Below are 27863 nucleotides of genomic sequence, written 5' to 3' on the forward strand. Positions count from 1 at the left end.
AGGTATACTATTCTATGTTATTGATACACAAGGAATAATGTAACCCGATTCAATCGACGATCATAATTATTTTTAATCGAGATACGATTTATCGCATTACCAAGACACAACATCCGTGTTCATCGACGACAATTTTCGCAACTGTTTGAACAAAAAATTAAGTAAATTCTTCTATCCGAAAAGTTATCGGCAAAAGGCATTCGTCTGTAGAGCAATTTCCCACATATTTTTTAATTTTTTGTCATCATACGAATGAATGTAATTATCGATATTTAACCATCGTTTCGTAACCTGTTTGAAAATAACGAAATTTCAACGACAATTCACCGTACACCATAGCAGAAGAAAATATTCTGTACGTATACATTCGAATGTTGAAAAAAGATTGAATCTCTTTTCAACATTCGAATGTATATACGATATTTGGTTTCACGTTACGAAAAAAAATATTTCTTTCGAATATTCAAGAAATATTTACTTCATATTACAAGAAAAAAATAATTTTTTTCTAAACATTCAGAAAATAATTACTTCATATAGCGAAGAAAACACTTTTTTTCTAAATATTCAGAAAATATTTGTTTCATATTATGGAAAACAAAAAAACATTTCTTTCTAACATTCGGAAAATATTTATTTCACACTATGAAGAAATTATATTTTTTTTTCGTAAATATTAAACGAATCTTTATTGCATATTACGAGAAAAATATTCCATTTTCAAGCATGAAACGAATCTGCATTTCACGTTACGAAAATAATTTTTTTTGTTTTTGAATTCCCCAATTTTTTGTTTCAGACAATTCAAAGTATTATAGGCGAAGACGCGTTACAAGATTTGATAAACTTTTGCTTAAAGTACATATCCGAATTGCGCCTGCCTTTCAAACGAGGAACTTTTATAGAATTCAGAACTGGAATGTTAAACGTATCGCCAGTTGGTCGCAATTGTACAAAAGAAGAACGTATTCAGTTTTTTTAATACGATGCTGAGAATCAAGTTCGACGGAAATTCATTCAGGCTATTAAGAAAGAATTTCCAGACCTGGCTTTAACATATAGCATTGGTAACTACTATTCAAATTTGTATTTATTTTATTGCGTATCACCTTTATCATTAACACATTGTGGGTTGTAGAAATTTCAATTGTCTATTACATTCTTCTCTCTCTCTCTGCAATACATAAACAATTAACGTCTCAAATTCGCAGTGTGTTAAATAAAATAATTAAACATGTTACATTTGGTGCCAAATGTTTTAACTGACAATAAGTAGACTATCTAAGTAGAGTATAGAAACAATAAGTAGAGTATCTAAGTTGACTAACAATAAGTTGACTTTAAATAACTTGAAAAAAGTGTCGTTCTTGTTTTAATCTTACACTCTTACACTGAATACCAAATTTCTTCAAACGTACGATATTTTAGCGTTTGATAAAATGTTTCATTCACGCAAATAACAATTACACTGTCCAACAGCCAAAAAGTATTTCGATTCCCACTATGCGATTCTTGTAGAGTTTTCCGTGCTGATTCCGAATCTGGTTTTAATTTTTTTCCTATACGTCCAGTTTTTGAGAAAATGGAGTTTAAAAAAAAGACATATTTTTCAACTTTAAACAAATATTGCGATGTTATTATAGAAGATATTGAATTGTTCTTTACAGCAAAAGATTCTGTAGACTTTCCCGAATACAGTGATATCCAATATTAATACATTATGATTGTTTAAACATGTTTAAACAATGATTAAAGACGGAGATGCACCACTTTTGCATCAATTTTTGCGGATATTTTCGAATTTATCTCAAAAAATAAGGGTCCAGCGAAAAATTGAACTGTACCACGCGAAAGAGCAGACTTTTATCTTGAGAAACCCCCCTGTGAAGTTTGCATGGTCGCAAATGGGCATGGGCGCAAAATATCTTTGCGCGACATGAGTTTCCGCCAGTGGCGCTCGGGACGGGATACGGAGCGGCGAACGACCGTTCTGGTGGTGAGCGCCACTGGTGACAACTCATGTCGGGCGAAGATATTTTGCTTTCTGGTTCGAAGAAAACGTCGACCATGCAAACTTCACAGGGGGGTTTCTCAAGATAAAAGTCTGCTCTTTCGCGTGGTATAGTTCAATTTTTCGCTGGACCCTTATTTTTTGAGATAAATTCGAAAATATCCGCAAAAATTGGTGCAAAAGTGGTGTATCTCCGTCTTTAATCATTGTTTAAACATGTTTAAACAATCATAATGTATTAATATTGGATATCACTGTATTCGGGAAAGTCTACAGAATCTTTTGCTGTAAACAACAATTCAATATATTTTATAATAACATCGCAATATTTGTTTAAAGTTGTAAAATATGTCTTTTTTTAAAACTCCATTTTCTCAAAAACTGGACGTATAGGAAAAAAATTAAAACCAGATTCGGAATCAGCGCGGAAAACTCTATAAGAATCGCATAGTGGGAATCGAAATACTTTTAAAAAGTTGAAATTTGTTGGACAGTGTTATTTAACTGAAATTTGTACGGTCTTATTGTTCAAAGAAGTATTAGATTACGTTATAAATCATTTCTACTTTATGTAGTTAAGTTGTATACATTGAGAAGAAAGACTAATCGATTTGATCCAAGTAAATTATCAAGTATATAAAACATTATTCTACTACTCTCTTTGCATGTGCAGGAGGTCAAATATCCTTCGATGTGTTTCCTGTTGGCTGGGATAAAACGTACTGTCTTAGACACGTTCAGGGCTATAATGAAATCCATTTCTTTGGTGACAAAACAACAGAAGGTGGTAATGATTAGGAATTTATGAGAGTGACCTAACTGTTGGAGATCGTGTCGCTTGTCCAGAAGATACGATCAATCAACTTAACGTTCTTATGGCACTCGTTAAAGAAAACAAAGAGAAAGAACAATTCTCTGTTCCCATGCACTGTGCATAATACATATATCGAATATTCATGTTTTACTTAAAACTCATAAGACATATTTTACGTGATGATACATCATTTTGTTTTTACTGTTTTATCGCTACACAAAATAATATAATAGTAGAGGACGAAAACGGAAAGCATGATGTAGAAAAAGAAGAGCACACGCACAGTATTGGCATTATATGAAGGTCCAAAGCCTTAATGGCATACATAACAACGCAGACTCCGAATTGTGCTTCGAAGGGTCAACTGGCGAATAACTTTAATAGCGCAATGCGACAATGAAACTAATTCTTATAAATCTGTACAACATTATATTTTACCTATAAAACAGAGGAAGGGTAGTCATGTTCTAGTGAAGAACCTCAGGGTCACAAAGTTTGTATCAAAGCCGGGGTATAAACCACGGCAATGCAGGAGGGAGAGGGAGAAACCACCCCAGCTCCCATAAGCATAATGCAAATATTGAATTTGGTCCATGTTTTTCGCTGCGGACGCCATTATTGCAAAGGAAAATGTTGTTTCAAATGATCTCAAGAACCTCCCATTTCCGGATGTTGAAAGAATTTTGAGACAGCCTGTAGAGATGCATTTGAATACGGATTTTATTTCGAAATCGGAATTCGGATTGTTTCATTTCGATAGAGTCTATATACAGAGTCGGTAATTCAGAACAGTAGACAGAAAAATGCATTGCATACAATTGCATATAATACACCGTGATCTGTACTGATAATAGTGGTGGCAGAAAAGACCCCGGGCCGTGAACACTCTCATATCTTCTCTGTCCGTGGTTACGTCTCTTCTACATAGTTTACACGATTATGTCCATTTTCTATTTAATAGAGGCCCAACGATAAAATAATACGACCAAAATTCAAAAAATCATGTCTAAAAGCAAACTTCACCATCAAGTTGACAGCAGCATTGTCGCAGTGAAAAGCAAAGTAAGCTACTTTCTAATCAGTTCGATACATCCGCGTTACAATTTTATCGTGAAACGAGGATAAATTCTCGTTCAAACGATCTTTCAAAATATTTGTACCTTTTTTGTCTTTAATATTGTTACTTACGTTTCCCTTTTGTAGTTCGATTCTGATTGCATACGATTTTCAATCAACCGTAATGAACCTATTACTTACGACGACATCAGAAAATCATTGGCTGAAAGACATGACATAGGCCCAGATCTGAGCTTCCTGATTAGGTATAAGGATTCAACTGACGATGGTGAAGAATTACCTATTAATAATGACAATAATTTGGCGAGAGCGTTGGTCACAGCGAAACCACTTCTCAGGATTATTATACTCAGAACGGGTAAGATACAAGATAGCCAGAATGGAAAATAATTTTAGTGATCTAAATAATTCTGGTACGAGTTCGTTTCAATTTTGTTTCAATTTCTATTGAAACAAAAACTATATAGCAAAATCGTCATCTTTGATTTTTATCTTACAAGGGAACATATTCAGATGCGAAATTCGGATTTTGATAAAACTTTGGGAGTTTATAGTTCTTTGAAAAATATTTGACACGTATTTTTTTTTATCGGCAACCATCCACTTTGAAGGGGTGAAAACAGCCCTCAAAGTTGGGGGTCAAAACCATACTTTTTGAGATATCTCGGAAACCAGAGGTCGAAAAAATTTGAATTTTTTTTTAAATTGTGTGTTTTTCAATGGACAATGTAGTCGCGCAAGAAAATTTTAACAAAAATTTTTTGTTTAAACAATATATTAAAAATTTGATTTCTTTTTGTAGTTTCTCTTATTTATTGTTAGTTAATTTTAATGTAAACTTGGGTGCGTGACCTTTGATCCAAAATAGGGGATACATGTTTCAGGATTTTCTTTTTTTTTGCCATTTAACAATAATTATGCATAATGGAATATAGTCTTGCACCTGGCGTGTGGGGGAATTCTGGCTTGTTTTATCGAAATATAAGCATTTAGTATAAACGTATATAGTATTTTAAACAATACCACTGGATTACATGTCGTTTATTGTTTTATCAGCAGCTAAAGAAGGTGGCGCAGGTACCAGCGTGACGCGGTGCTAATTACCGCGGCGGAGTAAGGGCACCGACTGGTATATATAGCCAATTCTCCTGCAAATTTCTCCGGTTGTTGGGTGTTTCCTTGTTATTATTGCTGTGATATGTTTCCATCAAAATGTTTATAATGTTCATCAGATTGACCTTCATGTTTGTAAAAACGAATCTAAAAATAAACAATCAGTAAAAGTAAATTATTTGAAGGATCCACAGTGTATTTGAAAAGGCTCCAGGTATATTTTGACCGAAAGCCCAACGACCGCAGAAATTCGCAGACGAATTGGCTATACATACAAGTCGGTACCCTTACTCCGCCGCGGTAATTAGCACCAGGTCACGCTGGTACCTGCGCCACCTTCTTTAGCTGCTGATAAAACAATAAACGACATGTAATCCAGTGGTATTGTTTAAAATACTATATACGTTTATACTAAATGCTTATATTTCGATAAAACAAGCCAGAATTCCCCCACACGCCAGGTGCAAGACTATATTCCATTATGCACAATTATTGTTAAATGGCAAAAAAAAAGAAAATCCTGAAACATGTATCCCCTATTTTGGATCAAAGATCACGCACCCAAGTTTACATTAAAATTAACTAACAATAAATAAGAGAAACTACAAAAAGAAATCAAATTTTTAATATATTGTTTAAACAAAAAATTTTTGTTAAAATTTTCTTGCGCGACTACATTGTCCATTGAAAAACACACAATTTAAAAAAAAATTCAAATTTTTTCGACCTCTGGTTTCCGAGATATCTCAAAAAGTATGGTTTTGACCCCCAACTTTGAGGGCTGTTTTCACCCCTTCAAAGTGGATGGTTGCCGATAAAAAAAAATACGTGTCAAATATTTTTCAAAGAACTATAAACTCCCAAAGTTTTATCAAAATCCGAATTTCGCATCTGAATATGTTCCCTTGTTAGTTGAATACCCTCTATAAGTTGCCTGTGAATATTTATATACATTTGTCCATTCCTGTATTAATCCCTTGCACTATGGTTTATTCTACGGTTACCGTGATCAGAACTTCTTTATCGATCATAATATCCCTATAGAAAAAGAAAAAATCTGTGTCTATTGAATGCCTATATGTTCTCTAATGACTAGATTGTGGATCTTTATGCATTTATAGCAAAATTGAGTAGATGAAATTCAAAATTGTTGGCAAATTTTAAAAATTGAAGATGTCAATATATAATTTCTCCTCTATTAAAATCATTAAGGAATGAAATTATATTCAATTTAATTTCTATTTGTTGCAAGTCGGCTTTTGTATAAACCCTAACGGTCGCGTCTTCTCCGCGCGTCCCGGACGCTTCTCTTCATTCTCTGTCCGGCAAATTATTCGAGCGACCAAGGAGAAGCGTATGCACGCTGGCTGGGCCAGGTTGAGCCGAGCCGCATTCGCGCGGGTGATTTATACGAAACGTCAAATTTTTTGGTCGTCAACGCGTGGTGCGTGTGCGTGGCCGAGGGTCAAGGCAGTGATGGGAATGATGGGATATTCGTGGGCCCGACTGATGCCGTGTGGGCCCACTGCCTGCCAGTTGCCAGTGGGCGTTGGGGTAATGTGTCTTTGAACTTTGCTAAGGCCATGCATGAAGACGAGAAAGATCTCCTGCTCAAACGACGTTTATTTTCACGTCGATAGCGTTGCTCGTTTGTTCGATGTACTCTGAAAACACACCTCTCGCTTAACGTCGGTATTTCGAAGAGTTCGAAGTAAGAAAGACAAGACGCAATTGTAGCTTTGCATTAAAAGCTGTAGATCCTGTTGGAATAATAATTACATAATGACAGAATTTAAACTTGTCGTTGTGGGTGCCGGAGGTGTTGGCAAGTCTGATCTTACCATTCAGTTGATACAAAATCATTTTGTAGACGAGTACGATCCCACGACAGAAGACTCTTATAGAAAACAAGTAGTCATAGATGGGGAGACATGCCATTTAGATATATTGGATACAGCTGGACAAGAGGAGTATAGCGCGATGAGGGATCAGTACATGAGGACAGGCGAAGGATTTTTGTTAGTGTTCGCTGTGAACTCTGCTAAAAGTTTTGAGGACATAAGCACATACATATAGGGAACAAATAAAAAGAGTGAAGGATGCGGAAGAAGTGCCAATGGTATTGGTAGGAAACAAATGTGATCTACAACAATCTTGGGCAGTAAATATGTCGCAAGCAAGAGAAGTTGCCCGTCAATACGGTGTGCCTTTTGTTGAGACTTCTGCAAAAACTAGAATGGGCGTAGACGATGCTTTTTATACTTCGGTCAGAGAAATACGCAAAGATAAAGAACACAGAGGCAAAGCAAAAAAGAATAGTATGTGAGCAGGTAACTCGAGCCATAGTAAGAGTCAGGTAAATCGATCCAACGTAACACACGTTGGATGATCGTTTCTAATTAAAATATAATTTTTCCAACGTCCAAATTATCTCGTTCGATTTATTATACGCGATCGCATATCCAATAGAGACGTCGCGAACGATCTTCTCTGACAACATGACAAAAGCGTGGCACTTGGTTTTACTCGCTCTCCTTTTTCTATGGCAAGGTAAGCTTCCGATAAATTTCAAAATCAAATACGATTGTTTACACTGTAGCGGCCAGCTGCACACAGTAAAATTAACATGTGCGGTGCAAACGCTGGAGAGGTTTTAGGACTCACGCGACAATAGAAGCTATTTTTGAGCTCTCTCGTACGCGCGACGGAATTTCACTCCGAGACCGTCGGAAACGTTCGTGTCGCGAAAGTGATCACCGCAATCACCGAGTTCGTGAGATCAACGCGAAATTTCATTGTTCCATCGATCGACGCGCATACTCATTACGCAGCTTACAACTGCGTAGTACGCGACGCGACGCATCAACACGCCGGCGCTTTCCGCTTTTCATTGCTTTCCATTCATTGACACATTCCGCGACTTCGTCTACCTCATCTCAATAGGCCGATCGTGTTCTCCATGTTGCTGCGAATTCCATAGCACTCGCGCTCATCTCATCCATACACTTTCTTCAAATCACTATCTCAAATCACTTTGTGATTGAAAATATTAATTAAGAAAATAAATAATTAACTTCAAATTAGATACATTTAGGTACGAAATATATTTATATTGTAAATTCTCTTTAACGATTCCAGGTATCAGCGATAATCGATGTGGATATATTACCGGAAACCTTTCGCCGCGTACGCGGCTCCGTGCAGCCACATGGTGGAGAGGTGTCAAAACCACCGTGACTACTCATAAGGAGACAACCGACCTCATCCGTGCTACCTTTGCTCCCCGAAAACCTGCGTACCAAGTATACCGAGAAATATTCCGCGAACCACAGGACGCTAAGACGGCAACTGATATATTCATCAGCAAAAAACGGGCGTTCCTTGCAGAACTACCGACGCTACCAACAGAGGAAGTTCAAATAGACATGTTGTATGGGCTCCTGCGCTTTCATTTACGTGATCGAATTTCACGTGATTCTGTGCAGACATTCACGGACCTCGTCAAGCGAGCACGGAGAGTCGAGGCATTGGAAAAAGAAGTCCAAAAACAAGAGTCACAAAAGTATCCGGAAGAGGGCCCTGACGAACGCACCAATTCTGCAGACGGCCGATGGGACTAGACCGTACGTACTTCGAACTGATGACAGCAGCTACGCTATCGGAGCAGCTCTCCTCTAGGGGGAGAAGGACACCGAGCATCCAGTGGAGTATGCCAGTCGCTTGCTGTCGCCAGCAGAAAGAACTATTCGACCACGGAACGAGAAGCACTTGCCGTAGTTTGGGCAGTAGACAAGTTCCGTGGCTACGCCGAAACGAGACTGACCGTATGCTGTGAAGCGGCGTATCGGAGCGAGCAGTTACGAGATGCAAACTAGAGACGAGACACCGGTGATAATTGGAGTTTATCACACCTCAGCACTACACCCTTACACTGGAGAACGGGACCAGGTACCTGCACCCGTGGTACCCATCCGCAGGCGCGGACGACCACGAAAGCGAAGGAGGGAGGACGAAGCCGGTCGTCCCAGTTCCGACGACGTCACCTGTTAATATCCTGGACTACTCATCGGGGCGATTTCGCGTCCAGAGGGGGAGATTGTAGAATGTATAGAATATTCTAGAAGTACACGTCAGGATTATTTCATCTAACTTGATAGTTAGATCATTATTGAAAATACTTGTGCGAGAAGAGATCGGTACAGATTTTGAAAATGCCTACACAAACAGAGAATGACGATATTCGAGTGAAAGTTGTTTACAATGGGGAAGTGCAGATTACATATATTTCGCCTGGAATTTCGTTCGATACATTGCGGGAGGAAATGCGTACGATATGTGGATTCGATGCATCAGGTCAAGATCAATTTACGATAAAATGGGTTGACGATGAGGGGGATCCATGTAGGATTGCTTCTCAGGAAGGAGTGGATGAAGCGTTGCGTTTTTACGAACTAGAGAAGTACCCTGAGATAACCATATATGCATATCCTGTTTATTCCCTACCGTAATGGCTACAAATATGGCGCCGAACGAGCAGGCCTCGGACCACGACCTATCCCAACCTGATGACCTGTCATCATCCACGTTCCAGCTGTCCGAAGTCGATCTCGACTTAGGCAATTACGAACGTTTCTTGGACATAACGTTACACAGGGATAACAATATCACCACGGGGAAAATATACCAAGAGGTGATATCAAAGGAAAGGCAGGGTGGATACTTGGGAGAAACGGTACAAGGTATAGACAAAATAGAACTGGTTGTAATCTTTTGTTGTAGAGCGTACATCGGTAAAGTAACAGTTATTTAAATTTGTGTTTAGTGGTACCTCATATAACAAATGCCATCCAAGACTGGGTTGAAAGAGTGGCAAATCAACCCGTAACGGAAGATGGTGGTCAACCCGAAGTAATATATCTACATACTGCTTATTGTAAAACACCATACTTCTAATTCTTTCTAATATAGATTAATATCTTGATTGTTGCAGGTTTGTATTATCGAGCTTGGAGGCACAATAGGAGATATCGAAGGAATGCCCTTTGTCGAAGCTTTCAGATGGTTTCAATCTAAAGTGAAAAAGGAGAATTTTTGTTGTGCTCATGTGTCTTTGGTACCACAAGTACGTAGCTATATTTCTTTAAATAATCCTTATTCATTGTTTAGATCTTGACCTTGAACTTGAGCCAACTGCTAACATAAGCTAGTTTATTCTTAGATCATAGAATCATGTGCAGTGAGAGACGAACATATTTCTACAGTAACCATAGTTCAGGCCTGGGCGCGGTTGGCTCGGGGAACACATGTTGCAGCTTCTCTTCTTCGTTTGGTCGGCAAGTCAGTCCCCACCACGGCCACTCCGACTCTTCCCTTAGCCTTAGCCTTAGTCCTAGCACGAGCACCCCCACGATGCTGCACCGGCAGGTTACTCACCACTACTATGTAAACATGTACACGCACATAAGACCCTTGCCCGAAGCTGTGGAACTAGCGGCATTTACCAATTCCTTTAATTTCGTGGGGGTGCTCGTGCTAAGGCTAAGGCTAAGGCTAAGGGAAGAGTCGGAGTGACCGTGGTGGGGACTGACTTGCCGACCAAACGAAGAGGAGAAGCTGCAACATGTGTTCCCCGAGCCAACCGCGCCCAGGCCTGCGTTAAGGTACTAAACTTTATACCGTAGCTACCTGCAACCGAACATACTCCTTGGTTTCAAATCCTTGCTTTAGTTTATTAAAAGGGAGTAGACTCGTTTTCAGGATTGCAACGGTGCGGGATTTGCCTCTTATTCTCATCTCTCGATAATAATACAAACACGGGGTTTTTCACTAGTCAAAAACGCTAGATAAAAGATCGATCTAGGACACTATCTGCCTCAAAAGTTCTATTTTTTCGTTTACGAGGCGTAATTGGCATTATTCGGAAGCATACAAGCTACTTTCATAGCTACATGCTGCCGAATTATGGTGACGACTAATGCAAATTTCGCCTCGTAAACGGAAAATAGGACTTTTGAGGCAGATAGTGTCCTAGATCGATCTTTCATCTAGCGTTTTTGACTATTCAGAAACCCCGTGTTTGTATTATTATCGAGAGATGAGAAGAGGCGAATCCCGCACCCTTGCAATCCTGGAAAAAGGAGATACTGGAACTGCAATTACTCGAATTAATATTCGGACGTTCTAAAAAGACGAGAACTTTTTCAATATTGTACTAAACGATTTGAACTTTTTTGGGGAGCTAGAGCAATTAGTTTACTACAGGATGTGAAAAGAAATTTTTTCAAAAATTGCAATTGATCGGAATTGTATGAAAAAATACTAAGAGTTGCATTTTACAACTTTTTTATGTGGGCCCATATTGAAAAATTGAAAAATACGCTTTGTAGATCTGTGTCGACTAAACATATTTTGAAAATTTCGTCCAAATCAGTAGACGTTGCAATGAGCTACAAACGTTTAAAGATGGTAAAAATCGCAGATTTTCAGCCTACATCGAAGAATTTTTACATCTTTCAAGGCCTGTCGTTTTTTTCCGCATCAACCGATTTCGATGAAACTTTCACAGTGCACATTTATTTACGCAGGCCTACAAAAATCGATTTCTTGAAAAAACCAGAGGTCGTAGATAAATTTTGAGACCAGATTTGAAATCAGCGTGAAAAAATATACGGGAAATGATATATAGCAAAAATTTAAAAATATTTTTTCCGCCCGTGGTAACGGAGAAACCACATTTTCTTGAAATTGTGAAAGTTTAACGAATTTTCTCAAGGTTAAAAACCGTTCGTACCGTAATCTCCCTATTTTTCTCATATTCTGCAAAGTTTCAGCTTTAATTTTTAAATAAAATCATCGCTCTACCTCATTTCTATCGAAAGTTATTTCTTTTTGAATCGAGTTAGGTCACTTGTCCCCACTGTGCGCAGATTCCGACTTTCCGACTCTTGCTTCCGAAATTTCGGTAACGTGAAAATCGAAGGAACGCGTCGGCGTCGATCAGTCGAACAGGTAGTCACACGGACAGAGTAGAGGTGCGCTTGTGTGTAGCGCGCGTGCAATCGAACAGGCACTCACACGGGCAGAGTAGAAGTACGTTCGTGTGTAGCGCTACGCACCAGAAACAACGTGGCGTGGACGGCACGTCCACGGTACGTCCACGGTTCGTCAGAGTGGGGGGGGGGGCGAGCCGCCGGAGGGGAAAGGTCTCGCATCCACGATTCTGGCACCACTGGCATGAATCCTTGCGGCCAGAGTGAGCGTAGTGGGGGTAGCTACCCTTGAGGCTATATAATGAGGCCCATCAGGGCTGATTGGTTCATTTGCGGTACGAAATTTGTGGAACGTTGATCTGCGGCTCTGTTGATTTTCAGTTTATATAAATAGTTTAAGAAATAGAACTCGAAGTTGTGACAATTATCCCGTTGTTGTATTGTGTCGTCTTCGGATTTTTACGGAACGTGTGCGACCCGTACAGAGTAGACGCGCTTTTGCTTTCGATAATTTCTTCCGTACCGAAGTACCGAAACCCGATTAAGTTTCGCGTCGCGGGTGGCTTTCCGGACGAACAGAAGCGTGCGAGTGAGGCGTCAAGGGCCAATATCGAACCCGCAGCCAGAATATCGTCGACGGTAAGTCGACTTTGTGATCTTTCGATTCGTTAATCGTGGTGGCTCGTAGTATTGGCGCGAGGACGACACGTGTTCGTCTCGTCCTCGGAGATTTCGTTAGAGCCGAGGCGCAGGGCGCCTCGAGCCTTCTCGCTCGCGTTCTCCTCAAGGACGCTGTGAGCATTCGCGAAGATAGTTCCCTTAATCTCGAAGATCGGAAGTCTTCCTCAGGAGTCGTGTCGGATTCGTATAGTCTTCCGTTCGAAAGTCGGTTGCGTTAGAAGCGATTCGGTAGAGCGGCGGTCATTTAAGGTGAGCGCATACTAGATGGTCGCGGGAAGGCCGCGGGAAGGCCAAAGCCGCCGATGGACGTCCACGCGGGAAGAAATCTCTAGCGGGCCGACGGCTCCACAGCAGGGAGCAGGGCTCCCTGAAAGAAAGGTCCCTTTCCCTAAAAGAGGTGGGGAGCCGACGGAGACCTTTTTTTCTGCCACGCACAGCAGGTAGCCCTGCTCCCTTGCCGCATGGACGTCCATCGGCGGCTTTGGGCGTCCATCGGCGGCTTTGGCCTTCCCGCGGCCTTCCCGCGACCATCTAGTATGCGCTCACCTTTATCGTATTCTCGCGTAGGTCTACGTGTTGTATCGAGATCGTACGGCCGCGGATTTGTAACCCGATTCGATCCGTTGTCTCTAGCTGAAGCGTCGGCGAACTTGCTCGCGACCCCGCGGCGGTCTACGTGTCTCGTATCACGCGTACAGCCGCGGATTGTTCATCTCACGTAGCCAATTTCGTTTTGTATCCGGCTCTCGCGACAGTCTTCGAAATTGCGCCGTTCATCCGCGTCTCGCGGAATCTTGTATCGACGAGAATCGTATATAGTACCGTACTTCCGCGATAAAATCAAGATCGACTAACGCGCTCAGCGAACGACTATCTCTCGCAAAAGTGTATAAGGAGCGCGGGCTCCCGGTTCGCGGCCTCGTGGCCGCTCGCCTATATATTTTATTTGACGACCATTAAATGAATGGAGCCTATTTCGCCTAGTTGATTCTTGACCTGCAAGATCCGTCCTGCCGTGAGGGCTGTCTCCGTAACCTCCTGTGTTCGAACCATCTGGCCGTTCGCGTCATTGTTTCACGCCACGTTTCGTGGAGACTCGACTCTCGGGCTCGGCTTCACCGAGCACGAGGACATTATCGTGTTTCGCGTGGTATTTTCTAATACCTGGCGCCCGAACTGGTATCGCGTTGTCCATTCGAGCCTCCTTCGAATATCGCCTTCGCACCGAGAGGACCGTGTCCGCACGGCCCGGCCTCAGCGCCTATAAAATCTCGGGGTTGACCGTTTCTCGTCGGCCATGAAACCATACGGAAAAGGGACAACGTCGCAACATATACTTCACAATAAATGTTCTGAGAAAGAAATTATAATTTATAATTGTACGATATATCGATCTGTTTATTAGTTAACGATGGCGCGGGTGCTCGTAGGAGTGAAGAGAGTTATCGATTATGCAGTTAAGGTACGTTTTAATAATATGTTTATAGCTATAGAAAATTTATGTGCGATGTCGATTACTTGATTTGATCATGAAAATTGATGTACATTTTAACACGTTCGTGAAATTATTAAATAATCGATGCCGTAACAAATGCCGTAGATTGTTAACAATGTTTCACATTAATTAATAATTGTATTGTTTTCCGTTTAATTCTTTCTTGTTTTCAATTACAGATTCGTGTGAAATCGGATAAAACAGGTGTCGTAACAGATGGGGTGAAACATTCTATGAATCCTTTCGACGAAATCGCAATCGAAGAAGCTGTACGAATGAAAGAGAAGAAATTAGTCGAAGAAATAATTGCAGTTTCGTGTGGACTGCCGCAGTCTCAAGATACGCTTAGAACTGCCCTCGCGATGGGTGCTGATAGAGGGATTCATGTTGAAGTATCTGGACCGGAGTATGTAACTTTACAACCGTTTCATATTTCCAAGATGTTAGCTAAACTAGCTCAAGATGAGAAAGCAGATCTAGTTATCGTCGGTAAACAAGCTATAGATGACGATTGCAATCAAACTGCGCAAATGATTGGAGGGATTTTGGACTGGCCAACTGGAACGTTCTGCTGTAAAGTATGTTGAATGTACTAAATTGTAAAATAATGTTTAAATAATAATACAATCTTTTTCGCATTAGATAGAGAATAATAACGGCGAGCTAACAGTGGTCCGTGAAGTCGATGGAGGGTTGGAGACCATTCAAATGAAAACACCAGCAGTTTTGAGCGCCGATCTCCGTCTGAATGAACCACGCTACGCTACTTTGCCAAACATCATGAAAGCTAAGAAGAAACCAGTGAAAAAGATGACGCCAAAAGATTTGGGTGTCGACACTACTGCCAGAATTGATATATTATCGGTTGAAGAACCACCGGTTAGGCAAGCTGGTGCTATCCTGCCGGATGTTAATAATTTAATTGCGAAACTGAAGGAACGTGGACATGTACTATAGTTAAACGTATTGATAGATTTATCTCATTGCCTTTGTACTCATTGGCGATGATAAAGAAGTGCGCCGTAAGTATATTGTAGTAAAATTATAATAAAAGTGAGTATAGCCTAAACAATCAATATGCAAACTAATGCTTATTTATTTTAGGTTGGGCACTTCGTTCAGTGCTCTTGCATTGCAATGGTGGAATAGGCCTACTGGGGATACCACTGAAAAAAAAACGCATTGTCAATAGTACCTCCTGGGTAATGCGGAAACCTATTGAATCGGTTTCCCCAAGGAGGAGAAGGAATAAGCTACGGCAACCGGGGAAAAGGAAGGCTTCTAATTTCTGGTGTGGTACGTATATCTATAATTATCCCAGTCAACACACGTATACATATATTGTACATTACTGATTTTCTTTGTTTTTTCTAGGTGTCCTGCCTTTGCCCACGCCTATGCCAAAACAAGCTACAGCGGTGCGCTCGACTTGCCACTACCGAGGAAAAATATAATGCGCTGTGTCCAGGGAAGAAGGAGTCCTGCACCTGTAGCTTACAATTGGAGTACTTAGACCATATATTGGTCTATATATAAGTCCTGTAGTAGATGATGGCGCTAGTTTCGGTCTCGCGCACATAAAAGTATTGTAATTTGGCCTTGATAATAAAAAATTGATAAAGTAAATTGATAAATATAACATTCATTGTTCCCTGTATCATTTTTGTTTTATCCCTTCACCAACCCCCGGCGGCGTAAAGTTAAGTTAACAGTTAAGTAAAATTGGAGTAGACGAAATTCCAAATTTTTGTATTTTCTAACTACTCGAACATCGCTTTTACATATCGCGCCACCAGCCCCGTCTCCTCAGACTATAAAGGATTCCATCCGGGTGTTCCCATTATCTCGTAAAAATACGACGCTCTTTTGGGCGGGGGAAAAAAAGCCGCGATCATTTATACCGCGATTTAATACCAGATTAACGAGGCAATTTGCGTCAAAGGAAGGAGGGTCGTTTAATCGGCGGAGACGGCTAATTTGTCATCGACATCGATACCTATCTACTCGTAATTTCGTGCCGGATAATTCGTGTGGCTCGTAGATCGCGGCCGAACCACTTCGCCGCCTTCGTCAACGATCTATAAAACTAATCGATCTCGTCCCCGACGTTTTCCAGCCCCGTGTGAATCTGCAACCACGAAGAACCAGGCAGGAGAGAGAGAGAGAGAGAGAGAGAGAGAGAGAGAGAGAGAGAGAGAGAGAGAGAGAGATCGACAGCACACGATTTCCGATCTCTCCGACGGTGATAATTGGACCGAAATATTTTTAACTGTACCCCGTGCCGGCATCCGGCCGTTCTAAATTATAATTAACGCGTGTAATTAGTTCCATTTCTACAATAAGTCCCCCCCATCTCGTCTCGCAACCTCGTGTTCGCAGTATATTACGCGTTACACGGTCATAGGAAATTAATTAGCCCCGATAGATTTATCACGAGTGATCGAAATGTAATAAATTTAAAAGGCCCTTGGTCGCGCTTCCGTAGCTCCGCGATGGTTTACCATTATCGATATTATCTACACGCGACGGCTAAATGATTCTAATTAATTTACTACGAAACGTACGCGCCGGCAGCCATTTCCTCCGATAATTGTTGCAGGCGATATTTTAAACGTTTTCGGCGCAGCGGCCCGACAACTTTCGCTTTTTAAAAGTGATGGATGAACGCCGCGATCGTGATCGATAATTGTGCGATCCGTCACTCGTTAGTTATGGAACACAGTTGTTAATCAATATAACAGGGCCTTCATGCTTGTCAGACTTTCAGGCATTCGTTTTGGGAAACTGACTGATTTGATCCAAGTTTTCAGTATTATGTACTGATTCAAGTTTAAGTTCACACAGCAGCGTGCTTAGTTCGATGATATAAAAGATTACTTTTGTGCCTTCAATATTCAAAAGCTTGACAAGAATACATCCGGCCATGGAACATGGTCAAGACTAGTATATGATGCAGATCGAGTGCAAGACATGGCTACTCAAACTTCCACCGGGTTTCGTGCAAATAAGAACGCCTGTGCAGTTGTCCAGTACAAAGTCTAGTTAATATTTGACTGACCCTTGTATGAAAGAAAGTTCGCATTACTCACAGTACTTATAACATGGTACATAAACGACATGGACCTCACCCTTAAGAAGGTAAATTGCTATAGTATCTTAAACCTGGCTATTTCTGCTTCGGAACCATCATGGATATCAGAACAAAATTGCTAGCCCTCCCTTTGAAATTTAGGTAGCAATGGGGCGGAGCGAAAGCAAATTCCTTTCATGCTAATTAACAGAGCCGGTCGGAACGAACGTATGGGTAAGATACAGCCGTCAAAGGTTCATCTATCTTTTCGACATTCTCGCGAGTAGTCGTTCCTCGGAAGGGAAAATTTTCCTGGGCGCAGGAAAGAGCGGCCGAGCTGTAATCGATCGACATGGTCTCCCACATCTAGGTCGCGACTTTTTCTCTAATTACTTGCGGCTTTGAGAGTGGTAGTAGCAGCCAACCAGGTTGCAGCTACGATGCAACTTTTCTACACGCCGGGACCAACTCTCCCTCTTCCTCTTCCACTCGCTATGTCTCTCTTCCTCTCTGTTACTCTCTCCGTCCCATCTTTTTTCACGAATCAAAGTTGAACAGGTCGCGGCAGCCGGTGCGGCGCGGCGGTGATCAAAATCCAGGATCAAAGGTCGCCGTTTTCTTCCCATTTCGCGAAGTAAGAAGTCTGTTAGCCGGCTAATTAATTATCGTCCGGCCTACCCTCCTCTCGCCCCTCTCTCTCTCACTCTCTCTCCCTCCTCTCGCCCCTCTCTCTCTCACTCTCTCTCCCTTCTGTCGCCCATCCCAACGAAGCGTTCCACGCTTCCGCACGGATATCGAAAAGAGTTCTGTAACGAGGCTCGTCTTCTTTGAATAGCCTGAGCATCTGGCGGCGTGTATATACACGTTAATCACCCTGTGATTACCTTGGAAAAATCTTCCCGGCAGAGACAACGTTTAGCCCAGGTTCGAGATACGAAAGTGAGTCCTCGCTGTTTTAAGATTTTAATACGCGGATCTTGATGACGTCCCGTTACCTATAAGGGCTGCTATACATTCCTAGGGCTAACATTGATTTCGGTGGAATTCAAAAATGTTTCACTTGATATTTTTGAGATAGTATAAGAATGTCGCAGAGGCACCCCTAGACCAGTCCCGAAAATCTCATTCATGCATCTTCATCATTTTAGCGGTAGAGGGCAGTTACGTCGATCTCCATGAATTAAATGCTACTGCGTTGGCATGTCCTACAAAAGCTTGTTTATTTAACTATTCTACATGTTTCACATGTAAACAGTTTAATCCAAAATGATTCATGCCCAACATGATTCATCGTACTGCAGATCAGTAAAGATTTAATCTAGCACTGTAGCTAGATAACTGTTCTCCGAATTCACATGTTCCGCTGATTGAAGTTCGGATAATCGAGGCACTACTATATCGTCGATTTAATAAGCAAGTACAATCGAAAATGTATCGAGGTGGATATTAACAATTAGATGACTTGCTGCAAATTTAGCGCCTCGTTCGGTGACGTAACAGTGCTCAGCAGGGAGGAGGATCCACTCCGTCTGGGGTGGTGGCGACGTAGCGTCGTAAAACGTTTTTCAGATCAATTACTGCGAATTCGCAGTAGTAGCAATTACTTGGGGAGCCCGGTCGGCTGATGATGGACGTGATCGTGATTCCGCGAAAATCTTGCTCGCCTCGTCTCCGCCGCAGTCTCCTCCGTCTTCGTCGTCGTCATCGTCGTCGTCGTTGTCGTCGTCGTCGTCGTCAGGGATCTCCTCGCCTCCGTGTGGCCTTTTTTCCTCGCTAATTGCATCCGGTCTTTGAAGCTAAGTTTGCGAACAGACGCTCAGTCGCCGGGGATGAAAGAAAGGAGAAGCGCGGCCGAGCTGAGGGGGTGCAAAGGGGTTTAGGAGGGGTGGGAAAACAGGGCGGACGAAACGAGCGGATAGGTAGATAGGCGAGTAAAGAGACAGCGAAAGGATTGCGAGAGAGAGAAACGGAGATCGGGGAACAGAGAGGAGGAAAAAATGCTGCACTGAGAAAAAAATCCTGTCGAAACAAAAAAAATATATGTTGATTCAATAAGATGTACTATTGAATAGTGCCAATATCATATGAACTTATTTTAATATTTAATACTATTGAATTCAATAGCAAAACTCACTTCCGCCAATCATATAAACCAATAGTTTGACCATCAATGTTTTCAACAAGATAAGATATGGCCTCAAACCAATTGCAGTATTGACTGGTGAATAATATTTTGCATTTCTTTCTAACTTTCTATTATTAATCCATCATTTTATGAAGTTAAATGAACATAATCTGTAATAAAGATAACTTCGCTGTTTGTTCTATGCAAATACTCAAACGATTACGTAAATCGATGTATGTATTAAAATATAAAAAGAAATTTTTGAATAACATATACATTTATTTGGTCCAAGTAAACGTTTTATCGATTCAGCAAGAGTCAATAACCTATGTTATAGTCTGAACTAAACATGTTATTGAATAAATCGGAAAAGCTATTCAGTAAAAAAAAAAAATATGGGAGTGCTTGCAGATCGTTGCCCACTCGATTGATGCGTGTCGAGTTTTTGAGAAGCGCGCGTTTTTAGCTCGAACTGTAAACACACATCATGGCGAGCTAGTGGTCGCGCTCGTGCCTATCGAGCCGTAGATGCTGCCTGTCCTAGCATGGCCGCTCGAAGAGGACGTGGATTCGGTCGCTGATCCTCCGTGAGTCCGTCGTGATCTGCTGACGTCGGTCGTCTGTCGTCTGCGACAGATCGACGGATCGCCACACTAGGAGAGGGATTACGTATCTCGGCCGGTTTGCAGTAGAATCTCCATCCTCCTTGATGTTGTTGTTGGGCTCCTGGTTGTAGTCGTCCGCTCGACTCATCAGTAAGGCTATCTAGCGGGCCCTGTCTTAGACGGTTGGGATGTTGGAAGGCGGTTGAGGACTGTATATATACAAATCATTGAGGAACCGAGTACTTGCGGGAAAGGTCTTTCGACTACTGTCCCTCTTGTGGCGCATATAGGAAGTTGCCGCTACATAATAAATTAACAAAGCAACTGATGGAATAAAAATCGTATTTATTTAAAAAATCGTATTTTATCAAATTCCAAGCTTCTGGGGGATGCAGTACACGCCATTTATTGAAGATGTTTGTTAATTTTTCAGTCGTGCCTGCGATGAATTCTTGTTTCCTTAGGCGATTCGTAACTTCCCAATGCGTTTTAACAAGATTCCACGGTTCATTATTTTTTTGCAACCACTCGACACTTTGGGCGACCACTTCTGATGTATCTATAAAATATATAACAACAACGAAATATCTAACGACGAACTAACCTCTATCTATCACAAAACGTCAACCTTACAGAGGTGCTTAGTCGTAACACCTCTACATAATACACGGTGTATAACTGTGTATAACTGCTCTCCGAGAAGAAGAGTGGGTATCAACAAAAAGAGACGGCGCGCGGCACAGCGTCTTTGACACGCCGAAACGATCTAACTACCTACATAATATTTATATTGTAGATATCCGCGTCTGTTTTTGTGCAGACACGTTACATTTCGCGTTCTCAATTTGTTTTGACATAGTCGGGTTTCGACTAACAATGAAAATGTTTCTGCCAATACTAAAAAACCAATGCAGTTTTCCTTATTTTATAAATAATATATGATCGATTTAAATGCAGCAAAACTATTGAGATAAGTGACGTATTCTATTGAAAAGATACCGTCAGATACTTTCAATAGAAACACATTAATGCTTGCTTCAATATTTGTTTAAAATTATTTTGAAATTTTCGTATCATTGAGTCTAGAAAATTTAGAATTGAGCATTATCTACTTCTTTTGAACCGTCCCTCTTATTCACCCAACAACTTAACTATTTCTATCAATTACAAAAAATCAATACATTTCTCAAATTTTTTTAACAACATATCTGATTGAAGGAAAAAAAGAAATATTACGAATAATAATATACGGTATTGAATCAAATAATATTTTCAAACATTTCATGATAGACAATTCAAATACATCACGATTTGCTTCTAAATTTCATACTATTGGAAAGAATACATTGATATTCATCGAAGTAAAAAAATTACAATAACACGCGTGTTATTGAAGTAACTACTTTTTTTTCTCAGTGTGGGAAACAAGCGGAACGCCCGTGAATGGAATGGCGACGGTGCGGTGCTGAGACGACCTGGTAATCGATTGGATGCAGCGGTCGGGCGGAAACGGCCAAGTATATTGGCATAATCAGTCCGCGGCACGTTGCTACTTGTCGAACCTGATTGTAACCTGAGAGCAGACACGCGGACGCCCGTGTGTAGCCCATAATACAGTGGATCCCGACCCATCGTATCGCGGTCGCCGGAATTAACGTGATTAAAAATGGCGGTCTACCGGAGCGATTCCGTATCGAAGTTTCGGCGGTTTTGCCAGCTGGATCGAAATCAGATGGTGATATTACCGGGATCAACGACTAGATCTAGATTATTGGGTGGTTCTATTGAGGTTTTAATTCAGGATTTGTTAGACTTGTAGAGTGAAATTTTACTAAAGCCGGCCGACAAAAACTGTAAAGGGAAATGTTGTTCAGAATCATGGTCTTGACAACATATCCAAAGCTCATCCAAATCGGGGAAGATTCACATAATCTCGAGAAACTCTTGTTCGTTGCGGCATCGCGGCGTTACACCGCACTCGTCTCCCGGCGCGCCGGGCTGAACGTGCCATCGCGCGTCTAGGTCGCGCTCTGATTGGTCCGTGTTTTTCGTTAATAACTCCTAAACAAAGCCCCGGCTGACATTGGTGCAAAGGAAAATGTTGCTTCAAATGACCTAGGGAACCTCCCATTTCCCGGAGTCAAAGGGGTCTTGGGACACCCTGTATATATATATATTTAATTAATATTTTTGGACCTGCAAGACATCTTGAATGTCCTACGAACGTATTCCAAACGGCCTCTACGAAAGTTTTCTCAACGGTCTGTGTTACAATACCGTACGTTTTAAAAACATTCCAAGAATGTCGATTAGACGTCTAGAAAACGTCAAGAAAAAGTTTTTTAGACGTTTAATAGATATTTTTTGGACGTTTTTAGAACGTACGATTTAGTAACAAAGCCGTTGAGAAGACTTTCGTAGGCCGTTCGGAGGACATTGAAGACATCCATAAGATACCTTGAATGTCCGACAGCATACGCATTTAAGAACGGTCAAATAAGATATGCCGAACCAGTTAAACACTCGATCAGCTTTACAGATCACGTTGTATCTGCTGTTTCTGATCAGAAGTATTCCGCATACGAACGGAAGAAAGAGTTCGAGAAGCTTGCCCAAAATGCGCTGAAATCTGCGAAGGAGGGGCATCGTAAACAATTGACCGCCCTCGGTCACCACATCCCCTCCACCGCCACCACCGAAGCCACAATGGCTGTAAATGACAGGTGCAACTGCTGGCGGAACACCGCCATCAGCGGCAACAACGACGCCACGGCGCACAGTGGTCTGAAAGCGGCAAAAACCCCATATTTTCAAGTTTCTTAAAAAACCAAATTTTTTATATTTTTGACTAGTAGGTGAGTAAATTCAAACATTTCTAGGATGAATCAGTTCAAAATCCAAATTCACTTTGTTGTAGAACGTCTTAAAGTTGGCCATGCTAAGCATACCTAGTTTTCAGCATAAATTCAAGCGCATGTTGGAAGAAACCGTATGAGCCTGTAAAAATAGTAATGTAAATAATGTTTTCTTTTCTGACTTCCTTCAAGTACGAAGACCCGGAGTAAATCGCAAAAAATGTTTATTTTTAATTTTTTCGAGTAGTTTTGCAGATAATGCTATTAAACGGGGAAAAGAGCAACGTTAATGAAGTTTGAAAGACGATATCTTTCTTGCGCCAAACTGCGCCAAGGTGCCAATGGAAAAATAACGTTTGTAGATGTCTAAGTAAACAATAAATGCAAAGTTCATCTGCGGTAACCTGCGGCTTTGGGTTTTATCTCATGAAATGTCGGTGAGAACGCGTCAAAGAACGCTCCGCTTTCTGAAACACTTGACGTTCCGAACGTTGACAAAACTATTGTAGCGTTATTTGAAGGTTTAATGTTATATTATTATAGGTCGTTGGATTCGTCTTGATACCAGTTAGAATATTATGAAGTAAAAAATATATGTTAATATTTAAAAAATTGAGATGACCTTCATTTTTTATACAAAAAGAGATTTTTCTTTAATTTTTTATATTGAAGTTTGTAGAAAAGTGAACACTGATAAACTTTCGTTTGAAAAATTTTTTGTCAGATCATCGGAAATATTTGAAAAATCGTGTTAACAATTCTCACAATGCATACTATTGAAAGAAACTGTGCGAACCCGTTACCCACTGTATGTAAAAACAAGTGTAAAATGTATTATTTATTATTATTTTTTAATTTATTTACTATTTTTCGTGACCAAAATGTAAATAAACCTTACCTGTATACTGTACATTGTACATAATAAATTTCCATGAAATTATTTCATTTTATTTTAATTGACATGAAATTATTGTTTTTTAAATTAAATAGTTATTTTATATGGAGAGGAATCATTTTTTATTATCTTTAAGTTAAATTGAATTATATTTCATTTTAAATTTATTTTATATTTTCACAATTTAAGTGTAAAATTTATTATTTATTATTAATTTATTACTTATTTTTTAATGTATTTATTATTTTTCGTGACCAAGAACGGTTACAAACATTTTTTGTCGAGATTTTCCCCGAAATAAAGCTTTCCTAGGGTTTTTGCCGTTTTCTGCCGCTCTCAGACCACTGTGCGGCATCGTCGTGAGTAAGTTAATTACCGTATATTATAATAAAAGTAAGTATATGTAATCTATTAAACTAATCTTTATTAACTTCCCGATTTTATAGGGAAGTTATTGTAATGACCCCGAAAATCAAAAATCGATTTTTTAGCAGATCTTCGCGTTTCATGGTCATTGCAGTCATTTTAGACTATTTTCAGCAAAATGTTCGTATGTGTGTATGTGTGTGTGCGTATGTCTGTTTCTATGTTATCAAATTTTTCGTTAACGTTTTCTAAAAAAGTAACAACGCGATCAGAATGATGAATGATGCAATCGATGTGCCCCGTCGTAACTTAGAGCTGATTAGATTTTGGTCCATATTGGTCAAGTAGTTTTTTTCGAAAGGAGTTGATTCTACAATGGAATTTATACGAGAGAACGGAAAGTTTCCATCGAAGAAACAAACGTAATTACACAAAAAATTTTTTTTTTCATTTTTTTAAAATTTAAAAAAATTTTTTTAATTTAAAAAAAAATTTTTTTTTTGTACCTTACGCTAATGTTTCCGCTTACAATAATCGAAAATTATCCCAATGCAAGAGTGAGTTAATCATCTCTACTCCCGAGAATACAGTTTCAAAGAATATCGATGAAAGTACAAAAAAAAATTTATATTACAATCTGTAAAAAAACAATCAGTTCAAAACGAATTATTAACTGAGATTAAATTGAAAATTAATATAAACTATATGATAATTATTAATAACATTGATGTTGAAAACGGGTTGGTTAATGGAGCACATATGCGGAATATTAAAATTTATTACTTTTCAAGAAAATACTAAAATTCCGTCTATATTGTGGTTAGATTTTCAATTGGCCAGAGTAGGAGTGAAAGTAAGAACTCGTTATCGTGATTATATGAAAAATGCAAATATTCATCAAAATTTAACACCAATAATAAAAATATCGAATCAAGTAAATATGTCGAGTGAGGATAAATATCAAATCACACGTAGTCAATTTCCAGTGGTTCCTGCTGAAGCGATTACGATTCATAAAAGTTGTATGTAGCACTGAGCAGAGTTTCAAAATTGAGCGCGGTTTATATATTTTGGGACAATTTAAATTAACAGTATCGAAGAAAACCAAGACCAATACTGCAAACCCGGATAATGAGGAGTTGTATCGTTTTCCAAAAACTAATTAAGACAATTTATTTTGCAACATTAGTATGCTATAAGAAGGATCCAAGCGAGCAATGAGACTGCGATGTTCGTTTAATGCGACGTCATATAGCAAACATTTTGATAAGTAGAAAACTATTGAATTTCCCTCAAAACGTATAATCTTCTTAAAACGTACACTTAATAATGAAAATAATATACTGCAACTAACGAATCGGGAAATTCTTTGTGTGGCTCGTGGAGAGTCACACACCAAATCAAAAAAAACATTAATAGCTATAGGTACTACTAGCCATGCGTACCACTAACCCTTTCGCAAGAGCAGTCCTATCCGCGAGCTCGCGAAGCGAGCGAGCAACAACAACCCTACTCGCGAGCGAGCGAAGCGAGCGAGCAACAATAACCCTCTAGTTTTTTTTAGGTTTTTTTTTAGGTTGGCCACTTTGTTGGTCAACGCGGCGACATAGTGGAATAGGCCTGCTGGGAATACCACTGAAAAAAAACGCATTGACAATAGTACCTCCGTGGTAATGTGGAAATCTATTGGAATCTGAGGAAAAGTATACTGTGCTGTCCAGGGAAGGAGGGAGCAGGAAGCTGCGACGAAGAGGAAGACCTCTAATTTGCTGGTGTGGTACGTATATCTAATTATGCCATTTAACGCACGTATAAATATATTGTACATTACTGATTTTCTTTGTATTTCTTAGGTATCCCGCCTATTCCAGAACATGCTACTGGCCACAATGAGATAGGGTTTGATTTGTGTAAAGATTTTGACTTTGTTTCATTTGGTACAATAAAGAATAATAATAGTAAGTTAAGAGTTACAAGATTCACTATTCCCTGTGCCATTCACCCATCCTCCCTTCACCAACTCCCCGCGCGGCCTGAATTTTGCCGGAATTTTTAATTAGATATATACAGTCAGCGGCAATATAATAAGTGGACCCCCTTAAAAATCGCATAGCTTTTTAGAAATTGGTCCAAAGGACGTGACTTTTTTAAAGATGTTAGATCGGCTAGTTCGCTAGAAAATAGGTAAACAAAAATTTATTACGATTGCAATTGGTAACCTTTAATATCACCTCTTGGTATATTTTCCCCGTGGTGATATTGTTATCCCTGTGTAACGTTATGTCCAAGAAACGTTCGTAATTGCCTAAGTCGAGATCGACTTCGCCTCCATCCTCAAGAACATATGTATACTTCGCCTGGAAAAAATATTTTCATAAATATATTCAAGGAATACAAGATCGTAACATTGAACATTTATTAATTAATGAATTATATTTGTTGATCATAATCGTTGACGATAACTGTCATATAACATAAAAGTTAATAATCGCAATGTTATCGATATTTAAATCTTGCTAGAGTGAGAGTTGAGGGATGGGGAGAAGGCACGTGATCGCAATGAAATGAAAATCGGCAACGATGCGAGCGTACTCACTCGCTTTTGCAAAGCTGTTGCCAGGCTTCGTGATACAGTACAGGATCAGACAGCTTTTTGCTTTGTTCCAAATTATCAGCTTCTATGTACTAAACATAATAACGATATATTGTAACGTAGAGTTATTACGGTTATAAAATAATGTATAGTAGCGTAAATAGAGTAATTTACCGTTAAATTCAGTTTGTAGTCAACCTCGACGCAAGCGTGTTGCAATGCTTTTTTCACGGACGTATAGGAATCTTCTAACTTGGTATATTTTCCCACTAAAGCAATGTTTACCTCCTTTCGTAAGTGATCTATTCGATCTGCCAACTCCCTCCATTTCCGCATGAAACATCGCGGACGTGGCACGCCAATATTTAATTGTAGTCTCTCTTTTAAAAATTCGATTGTAATGAAGCGATGATTGTAATTAGCAGGTGGCAAATATACATTTTTCAAACCTTAATTTGTGTTTATTTAACAATACACGAATAAATTTATTTCATTATAGCAGTATAGCCTACCTTTCCGAAGCAAATCAGCTTGTATAAGCGTACGGTGTTTTCTGCGCCACTCGGTAGCATGCTCCACGCGGTACGCGGCAGCAGCAGTGGTAAGAGTGGGGGAAGCGAAGGCAGGCTTAACGCAGCTTGACGGCGAGAGACGGAAACGTAAGGGGCCTGGCACGGCGTGCATCTGGCGACCCTGCCCCCCACTCTGACGGACTGTGGACGTACCGTCCTCGCCGTTGCTTCTGCTGCGCACGCGCTACACACGAACGTACTTCTACTCTGCCCGCATGAGTGCCTGGCAGGCTTGCCATATTCCGCGCGTGCCAGGCCCCTTACCGCTGCGCCCCTCGCCACGGTACTAAGCTGAGCCCGCCCCACTCTTCCCACTACACTGACGTGTACCGCGTGGAGCAAGCTAAGTTAGCGGTACGCATCAGTGTTAGTGGGGAGAGTGGGGCGGGCTCAGCGTAATACCGTGGCGAGGGGCACAGCGGTAAGGGGCCTGGCACGCGCGGAATATGGCAAGCCTGGTGCCTGCTCGATTGCACGCGCGCTACACACAAGCGTACCTCTACCATGTCCGTGTGACTAGCTGCTCGACTGATCGACGCCGACGCGTTCCTTCGATTTTCACGTTGCCGAAATTTCGAAAGCATGAGGCGAAAAGTCGGCAT

At 40.4% G+C, this 27863-nt stretch overlaps 1 protein-coding gene and 2 pseudogenes across 3 annotated transcripts; all 3 read left to right on the forward strand.

The window, feature by feature from the left end:
• Positions 1 to 793: 793 nt before the first annotated feature.
• Positions 794 to 3363, forward strand: LOC143213499 (uncharacterized; annotated as a pseudogene). The gene is made up of 2 exons (XR_013009977.1): positions 794 to 1067; positions 2685 to 3363. The product of XR_013009977.1 is annotated as an uncharacterized LOC143213499 (transcript).
• A 2888-nt stretch (positions 3364 to 6251) lies between these two features.
• Positions 6252 to 8233, forward strand: LOC143213496 (ras-like protein 1 pseudogene; annotated as a pseudogene).
• A 414-nt stretch (positions 8234 to 8647) lies between these two features.
• Positions 8648 to 15968, forward strand: LOC143213477 (electron transfer flavoprotein subunit beta-like). 2 transcript variants are annotated; one of them, XM_076433375.1, is made up of 8 exons: positions 8648 to 9754; positions 9838 to 9923; positions 10006 to 10137; positions 14091 to 14147; positions 14360 to 14758; positions 14823 to 15202; positions 15285 to 15476; positions 15555 to 15968. In XM_076433375.1, exons 1-6 carry the CDS (start codon positions 9523 to 9525, stop codon positions 15135 to 15137), a joined length of 1221 nt encoding a protein of 406 aa, XP_076289490.1. In that variant the 5' UTR covers positions 8648 to 9522; the 3' UTR covers positions 15138 to 15202; positions 15285 to 15476; positions 15555 to 15968. The 2 variants fall into 2 exon arrangements, with proteins under 2 accessions (XP_076289490.1, XP_076289491.1); XM_076433376.1 differs by lacking the exons at positions 8648 to 9754; positions 9838 to 9923; positions 10006 to 10137 and adding an exon at positions 12314 to 12643 and having other exon boundaries at positions 15555 to 15962.
• Positions 15969 to 27863: the final 11895 nt, after the last annotated feature.

Source organism: Lasioglossum baleicum, chromosome 11 (genome assembly GCF_051020765.1).
Source record: "Lasioglossum baleicum chromosome 11, iyLasBale1, whole genome shotgun sequence".
NCBI lineage: Eukaryota > Metazoa > Arthropoda > Insecta > Hymenoptera > Halictidae > Lasioglossum > Lasioglossum baleicum.